Source organism: Polypterus senegalus, chromosome 1 (assembly GCF_016835505.1).
Source record: "Polypterus senegalus isolate Bchr_013 chromosome 1, ASM1683550v1, whole genome shotgun sequence".
NCBI classification, from domain to species: domain Eukaryota; kingdom Metazoa; phylum Chordata; class Cladistia; order Polypteriformes; family Polypteridae; genus Polypterus; species Polypterus senegalus.
Window position 1 is genome coordinate 194590327 of NC_053154.1, and position 9368 is coordinate 194599694.

The 9368-nt window shown below is 42.5% G+C and overlaps 1 protein-coding gene across 1 annotated transcript; it reads left to right on the top strand.

Annotated features, from left to right (window-relative positions):
- Window positions 1–3114: 3114 nt before the first annotated feature.
- her6 (hairy-related 6) lies at window positions 3115–5260 on the top strand. The gene is made up of 4 exons (XM_039766065.1): window positions 3115–3513; window positions 3620–3715; window positions 3862–3949; window positions 4447–5260. Exons 1-4 carry the CDS (start codon window positions 3406–3408, stop codon window positions 4947–4949), a joined length of 795 nt encoding a protein of 264 aa, XP_039621999.1. The 5' UTR covers window positions 3115–3405; the 3' UTR covers window positions 4950–5260.
- Window positions 5261–9368: the final 4108 nt, after the last annotated feature.

Consider the following 9368-nt stretch of genomic DNA (forward strand, 5'->3'; position numbering starts at 1 on the left):
AAAATGACCAGTTCAAGTATATGTCTAAAGATAATTTGTAATGGACTGCTTTTCCATCAAGGTCATGGGCTCCAGCAGGTTGTGGGACATCTGCTGGCAAAGAAAGATTCACTGATCTTGACTTTACCGATGATGCTGTGATCTTTGCGGAGTCAATGTAGGCTCTGACCGGGTCTCTCGAGAGACTCAATGAGGAGTCTGAGTGTCTGGGTTTGCCAGGGTCCTGGAGAAAAAACAAGATCCAGGCTTTTAATGACCTCTTAGGCACAACCATCAGCAGTGTGTTTGTCTGCAGAGTGTTGACCTTGTTGAGAGGTTTACTTACTTCAGCATTGACTTTCCTGTCTCTGGTCACTCTTGCTATGAAGTCCATAGATGGATTGGGGGAGGATGGGTGTGTGTGTGTGTGGGGGTCATGAGGTCACTGGAAAGGGGTGTGTAGCACTTCCAATATCTCTACCAAAGGACGAAGGTCTAAGTCTTTAAAGTCATGGTGCTTCCTGTTTTGCTACATGGTTGCAAAACATGGACACTATCCAGTGACCTGAGACAAAGACTGGACTGCTTTGGTACTGTGTCTCTTCGGAGAGTCCTTGCGTGCTGCTGGTTTGACTGTGTTGAATGAGCAGTTGCTTATTGAGTCCTGAATGAGGCACATTACCTGCATTGTGAGGGAGTGTCAGTTATGGCACTATGGCCATGTTGCATGATTTCCCAAGTTTCTGGACCAGGCCAAGGGTGTCTTCTGGGGAGGCGGGCGGGGATTGTTGCCAACCAGGACCCTGTGCAGTTTTGTTGTGTGATGGGTGTTTCAACAAGCTGTACCAGTGCATGCTCTCCAAACTGACCTGACGTGTCCTTCTTTTCCATCTAGCACTGCCTCTGCCTTCCCACAACCAAGCACTAATTCAGATTCAAAAATGATGGATGGATGGATGGATGCACGGATGGAGTTTAAAGATAAAAGCTTTACTTTGTTACTATAATGGTGTTCCCCTGTATCATCTTTTTATTAATTGATGCTTGAAATGGTTAAAATCGTTTCTACTTGCTGAGGTAATGTTGATTTGTATAACGTAACATTGTTTAAGATTAAAAATTAAGAACGAAAATTATTGACGCAAAAAATTATACCGGTAATTGTCATTTTCAGCTCGCGCGAGCATTAAATTGCTGTAGACTTTCGAACATTACAGCGTATAAAACTCTTCTATCCCCCCTGACTAATGAACGTCTCTTCCTCGCGGCACTTTCGGTGCAGACTGCCTGCCCGGCGTGGCGTTACGCTGGGCGCGTGGCGTCGTGCAGCTCTACCCACCTCAGACCTGGAGTGCACATCCTTAGCATGGCTCTCGGGCGCCACCCCGCAGCGCCTGCCAGCGGCTCCGACCTACCTCCATCTCGCTTGCCGGTGGGAGTGGTTTTCCCAGGCTCTAACACAGCAGCTGCTCTCTCTCACTACCTTCCTCTGCTAATGTAAACCACCACCGCCCCGCGGCAACGCGGCCAAACCTCAACCGCAGCGCTAATAAAACATCCTGGCACGTGCTCTGCCACACTCGCAGCGGCGCGCGCCCGCGCGCGAGACACCTCCCCCGCCCCGCGGCTGACTGGCGCGGCGACTGCGTGTGAGCGCTTGTGGCGATTTAAAGCGACCGCCGGTATAGTGCCTTTGCACGAGACTGGGCGGACACATTAGATGTTTTTTTGGCTTGAAGTTCTCTTGTTGCCTTGACTTTTTCTGAGCATCACGATCTTTTTATTCTGAGAAGAATTTTCTTATTTGTACATTGAACATTTTTGGTAATGACAGTGTATATGCCAGCTGACGTGCATCTAAACCAAGGACACTGCCCTGAACGTGTCAAGTCACTTGTTTTTTAACTTTAGGCAACGGACTCCCGAGATATGCTCTGTTGCTATTGGCATTTATACACTAGGAACAAAGAGATCATAAGAAATTACTATTCGGTTACCATAAAAACTGTAACCAATTGGTCATCCCGCTTTACATTTAACCAATTTCTTTAAATTGTGAACAATATACAAATAGTAATGAAACTACAACATTGGTCATACGCTTTATGTTTGCAGTACCACATGATCACAAACGTTACCTGCAAATCTGCTATATATGTAGAATACTGAAAACACCCATATTATTAGTCTGTAAATGATTAACTAAATAACGGGGGAATTAATAAAAAGAAAGAAAGAAAGAAAGAAAGAAACTCAGTTGCATTCCAAATGTATTTTCTTGGTCCTGGCTAATAAAGAAGAAAATAAAAAGATACATTTAATTCGTGTATATATACAGTAAGTAATGGTGACTTTGTGGCCACCCAACAGGAATAAGACCTGTTGCATTCAGTTTTTAAACCATGCGAAAGATCAACCTCATAGAGTAAATCTTCTATCCTCGCCGACTGTAAATTAGATAGATAGATAGATAGATAGATAGATAGATAGATGCTTATGGCTCACTGGAATTTACTATGTAATAGTTGGCCCGTTTATATTAAAACGTATGCAAATTAGCTTATGTTAATAAGTTGTTTTTAAGAGACGAGCTATATAGCCTTTCATTAATGAACCGAATACATTTAAAATACATTTTTTTCAAACTGTTTAATCAAAGTACAGTATTGATGATTCAAAAATGAATTATGCTTACATCGATTTAAAAACATTGTAATAATAATACCTGATCTGAATACGGGCATAGATAGATAGATAGATAGATAGATAGATAGATAGATAGATAGATAGATAGATAGATTATAGTTTATGGCTCACTAAATCTATGGAATTTACTATGTAATAGTAGCAGAGCTCACGTCTCAGTCCCACGCTTAGCAGCTAAAGCGTTAACTGGCAAAGTGTTTGATTGACAGTGGAGCCCTGTCTGTGCCCTCAGCCTGGCCTCACGTCATTGGACGCTTAGTCTGGCGCCTGGCAGCCAATGGAAGGCCGCCGTCCACGAGCCGTCCTCCCCTTGAGCCGCGTGTCTGTGGCGCTGATTGGTGGGAAGTTACTGTGGGAAAGAAAGTTTGGGAAGTTTCACACGAGCCGTTCGCGTGCAGTGTCAGATATAAATAGAGCTGCGCGCGGTCGGGCCGCTCACTACCAAACTGAGGCGGCTGCTAGGAGGGCTTCGCGCATGACAAGGAAGCCCCAAGCACGCAAGTGACAGCACGCATCCCGGCACATTTACCAGGATACTCTTGCGATAAAGTGGAATTGATTTGCAAACGTCTCAGAGAAAATCACGAATCCTTTTTATGTGAAGAAAGTGTTCAGTATCTTAACTACAAGTGGCAAGACAAGAAGTTCGTAGGATCAATAACAGCCCTTGTTTAACCTTAAATATTCAATAACGTACAGTGGGATACTTTTCAGAGGATCATGCCGGCAGATATGATGGAGAAAACGTCCTCATCACCGGTGGCGGCAACTCCAGCCAGTATGAATTCCACGCCAGATAAGCCGAAGACCGCTTCCGAGCACAGAAAGGTAAATAGGTCTTTCATCGCGCGTAGTTGTTGCCAGTCTTAAGTTGATTTCGCGGCGGCATTTGCACTCTGTCACTTAGTAATTTGTTTTTCTATATCTTTTTCAGTCGTCGAAACCTATTATGGAGAAAAGACGGCGAGCAAGAATCAACGAGAGCCTAGGTCAGTTGAAAACGCTAATCTTGGACGCACTGAAAAAAGATGTAAGTGACTTTTGAGTGGTGTTGCGCCCCCTGTACAGCTGTGCTAGGGGTATTTATTACTGTCAGTTCGGATGGACCAGACAGCGACGATCCATACTGCTAATTCACTGTCTCATCGCTGTTCCCTTTCCTTGATTGCCTTGTAGAGTTCTAGACATTCCAAGCTCGAAAAAGCGGACATTCTTGAAATGACAGTGAAGCACCTCCGAAATCTTCAGCGAGCTCAGATGACAGGTGAGTTTGATTTATTAAGCTCCTGATTAACCGCCCGCCTGTCTAGCATTGCCGGATTTTCCTTCCAGACTTCCGTCTATGGTGTAGCTGCTGCTGTTCGGCAGCCGCTCCGATGATTTGGCGCACACCGCCTTTCCCACGGTCTGGATTATTTATAGACGCAATTTGCGGTTTTTCCGGGAGAGGGAGAGAAGACTCAGAGGGCGTCATGCCTCGGTTTCTTAGTTATCTGGCACTGGGAATTTCACCTACTCTCATTAAAGACTCTCTATACCCAATCTCTGTTTTACATTGTTATCTATTGCCCTTTTATAAAGAAAAATATTGCAAATTTTAAGAGTTGAAGCATTATTTTATAAAGGACATAGGTATCGTCTTTATTTCTGGGGCAGTTGGTTGGAATTGATGTCCATTTGACATCCTTTACTTTCAGAGATTCAATTTCAGCTCTCCATGCCTTCGAACTCATGATTGTTTTCTTTTTTTTTCTTTTATAGCTGCTTTAAACTCCGATCCTACCGTCCTTGGGAAATACCGAGCTGGCTTCAGCGAATGCATGAACGAGGTGACCCGGTTCTTGTCAACTTGTGAAGGTGTCAATACAGAGGTCAGGACACGACTCCTTGGACACTTGGCTAACTGTATGTCGCAGATCAACGCTATGAACTACCCAACGCAAGCTCAGCTGCCTCCTGGCCCCACACATGCTGCTTTTGGACAGCCTTTGGTACAAATCCCTGGGGCCCCACCTCTGGGAGGAGTACCCTGCAAAGCGAATCCAGCGGCCCTCTCCCCTGCCGAAGCCACAAAGGTATACAGCGGCTTCCAGATCGTCCCGGCATCAGACGGCCAGTTCGCTTTCATCATCCCCAATGCAGCATTTGCACCTAACGGACCCGTTATCCCAGTATATGCCAATAACTCTAGTACGCCCGTTCCTGCTTCAGTGTCCCCGGGGGCACCGTCAGTGACTGCAGACTCTGTCTGGAGACCTTGGTGAAAAAAAAAAAAAAAAACACAGATTTTGAAATGTTGGACTTGAAACCAGGGCACAGACACTCGTGTTTTGGTTAAATTTTAATATTTTTTTTCTATAGAACTGTATTAAAACATGAGAATATGCACTATATTTGTATATATTTGAAAGAAATCTTATCGTATACATTTTGTATTGTAAATTCAGTTTTATTGAACTGCATTTTTATATCCGGGGTATCTTTTTTTATATTATGTGATGCCAAAGATAAGCGGAATGCTCTTAAACAGTGCCTTCCTTTTCGGAAGGCTTAAATAAAACAAAATTGCCAATGATGCGTTGTATAGTTGTATTTATTATTGGGTGTAGAAGGGGAAATATTTCCGGTGCAGTTACACGAACAAGCATGTGGCAATATCCTCATGTCTTCGATTATCCCTTGCTCCACCTTTATCTGTCTGGAATAGCAAACCGAAGTCCACGCAATCAAAGGCCACTGCCGATCTATTGCATATGTAACGTGTATGAACTACGGTGAAAGTCCAGGTTATCGAGCAGTACAGAGACTTCGTTTGTACGATTTGTAATAGTTTGAAGAGGTTTCACTTGCAACAGACAAGCTCACAGTCCTAAACTAGGATTTGCTGTTTGTTTATGAGGTTATTGGTACACACTTCGTGGTTTTCCATGTCATCTGAGGACTCGCGCCTTTTGCTATTACTGTAATTTAGTTTCTACTTTGCTCTATTTGACTAGACTGCATGTTTTTACAAGCTGTGGAGCTCTGTTTTTCGGGCGCGTCGAAATCACCAGGCATATATAAATGTATTTGGAATGAATTATGAACGTTGGCGTCCATTAGGATGGTGAATTTCGTATATAACAAATATATACCTTTTTGTTTTTAAGATTGAATAAGTAATTTTCAAAACGGTGGTTTAAGCAGTCGACTGATTTTCTCAAATGTTTACAATAAACGAGAAAATTGTGATACAGTTGCCTATCAAAATTCTAAGACATTGGTAATGAGATTTTCCTTCAGTTTATTAATTTAGGGCTTTTATAGCCACGTCGAGTATTATATTGTTCGGTATTCCTTTATTTAAGAAAGAAAAGGGTGTAATATTTACGCAATTCTAACACTCGCCTATATTGCTGAATAACTGTCTCGTTTAAACGGGCACATTTATTTTAAAACTGGCGCCCCTAAAGCCCTCCACAAAGCTAGATGGGTGATCTGATAAGGCGCTTGGTGTGTCTGTGTGTGTCTGTATATGTGTGCACGTGCGTGCTACTATCGGATTTCAGCCATGTACTACATGTCACAACGCAAAGTGGGACGGATTTAAAGAGCTCCATATCTCGGCTGGAAAAGTTCCACCAAATCCCTGCACTAAAACTTGTTTAATGTTGCCCTGGATTGGCCAGGTGTTTGACCAAATCCAGGTGCATCACAGACACAAAAACCCAAAAATGTGTGTTGGGGGTGTTGGGGTAGGTTGGTTCGTGTATTAGAAATGTCCAGACAGGCTTAAAGTGGAAAGATATCTAGAAAACAGTAATGTTGAGTTGATGCGACGTTTTATCTTAAGAGACTGAAAAACATTTCTTACGGTTTGGTAGTTTTAACGCATATACACCAGAATTAAAACCACTGGTTGCCAAGATAAAATTACACTTAATTCGCTTTTAATTGATACACGTCAAAAGGTAACCATGGATTCAAATATACTTAATCAAATTTCCTTGTGTACAACGGGCACCGTTATTTGCACCCATATTCTTTTTTTTTTTTTTTAAACGTGTTCTTCGATATTAAAGTCTCAGTTGGTTTACCTGCCAATTGTACATTTATGAACTGTACGACACCCGCAACTCTTTCATAAGAGCTGTTTAAAAAATCATATTGAACATGACAATTTATAAAGCCTTGCTTTATAAAGTCCCGTGACAATACATACATTCAGTGCGACATATAGAGCCATTCTGTTATCTTTAACCGTTTTTTAACTGATACATAGATACATAGAAACCAACAGGAAAATAAACCGTTGTAGCAGAGACTGTGCTTGGCTTTGTCGCCGCTTCACTGTCACCATGCCAACGAAAATGCAGTGACTCTGCACTGAAGTGTGTGTGTGTGGTTTGTTGTAGTCAGGAAGGATAAAGCTGACGTTGCAGTTTATGCAATGTATCATCTTATAAGTACTGGCTAGTTTGCAATTAATGATTATGATGGGGAATAGTACATCGTTATTTCACATGAGTGTCTGTATGAAGTTGACGAGTTTTCTACATGGCTGCATGGGTACTCTGGGTTTCCTCCCACAATGTAAAGACGTTCATATTGGGATAACTTAAAGCTCGAAATTGCCCCGTATGATTGACCGTGTCCTCCGGTTAACTGGTACCACGTCCAATGCCCATATTGTACACCCAATGCTACCAGAATGGCCCATGGCCCCTGTGACCCTGAACTGGATTAGAAGAATCTGATCAAGGATGGGTGGGGAGAAAAATTATGGTTGTTGATGTAACTGGGTTTTATGTCTTTGTTATTTAGGTACAACCTGCTCTTTGTCAGCCCCGTACAAACACGCTTTTTTTATAGTGAGCATCACCCCAGGCGATTTTTCAGGAACAATATTGACGGCAGTATTTATTTATTTATTTATTTACTGACTAGGCTTAGACAGGTTTACACAGAGAGATAAAAATGAAGAATGAAATGTCGAGTTGGACAGCATTGAGGTTTAAAGTGCAGTGCTTCAGTCAACGAGTCACATTGGCTGGGTTCAGAAAATATAGGCAACACCACTAATTGGCTGCTTTACTGATAGCACCATTTGGAAGCTCCGAACATTTAGCTTGGTCTCTGGCGCCCTCCCTGGGAAGAGCCTTTTGCGCTATAGTAACTACGTGAGAATTACATGAGAATTCCAAATAGATCGCGCAGCATGGGCGCTAATTGATTTAGCCGATGAGAGAAAGTGTTCTGTGTGTGGTGTGTGTTTGTGAGTATGTTCGCAGAGGAATGAAGAAGGTTTGGGAACAGAGGCGAACTCCTTCTGCCTTAGGCATGAAAGGAACGCCCACCTTCAGGAGCTAGACCCAGTGCCTCCCATCTGCAGGTTGAAAGGTGATACACTGATGACAGTAATTGCTTTTGCCTGTCTCGCTTGCCGTTCCTTGTGTATCAGTTTTCGGTGCACACTGTAATTAATATTTGTGAGGTGGGTAGACATGAATTAATATGTATTATTATTTAGAACAATGGACTTGGCTAATGAAATCATTTTGATTTAACCTTATTTAATTTCTTGAAAAAAATCGACAGTGTTCAATTAATTTTTGCAGTGCCAAGGTAGCACTTAAAAAAGCGAAAATGTTAATTTAGCACTGGCGAGTTGCGGTGTATGAATGACATAGGCCTACACACCAACATCGTGCAGCACGCGCCTCAACTCACTTTCTTCTGGGAGCATTTAGTGAACATTTAGTATCTATTAAGAGTGTTCCACTGATGAAAGACCAAATTAATACCATTACTGTTATTTTTGCATTCAGTAGTGGTAGGGCGTAACCTCAGTGAAATATATTCCGCATCCATATTTTTAAAATATGTCTTGAGTCCCTCACAATTTATAAGATAGTAAAACACATGGAGGGCGTCATCTTTGCATATCGTCGAGTTTCCTGTCACGCCCGCACTAGCAAAAAAAAAAAAACACTGATAAAAAAGGCAAAGCAAATAAAATACAGCCAGGAGCGGGTCTTTAGTGTCGAAAGGTCACGCTCCAGTTGACTTTGAAATCCCTAGAACCATCAAGGGGCTGCTGCAGGGTGTTGGTGTTAGAATTGTACGTGTTTTCTTTTATTTTCTGACCTATTGATCCATTTTCTAACCTGCATATTCATTTCAGGATAGCGGGTTGGGGGGTGGCAGGTGTCTATTCAGGCACTGAAGGCACAAACCCTTGACGTCGCACCAAACCCTAGCAGCGCACACTTATGTAGACGCTTATACGTAACTTCAGTCCTCATCAGGTTTGAGGAATGGCGGTTCCTGACCTGGCGGCATCAAATCCAGGTCAGAACCAGCTCTGGTCGCCAATCCTTTGCACACATATCCACTTTTAAACTGTACTAACCTAGTACTTAACGTGGGAGGAAAACCGGAGTACTGTACTGAAAAAAAAATGAAAGTGCAGACACTGATTACGCACCCTCTGGATTAATGAAGAAGTTCCAAACTCAGAAATCCTTGACTATCTGAGTAGCTATTTGGAGCCACCAAACACACGCGATTTGTAAAAAAATAACTAAATTCCTCTGTTCTCTTGTGTCCTTTTACATGGCCTGTCGTATTTTCGTGTTTATCATGTGAAAATACCATGCCTCGTTCCCAATACGCACACATTTTTTTTTCCACAATAATGCCTT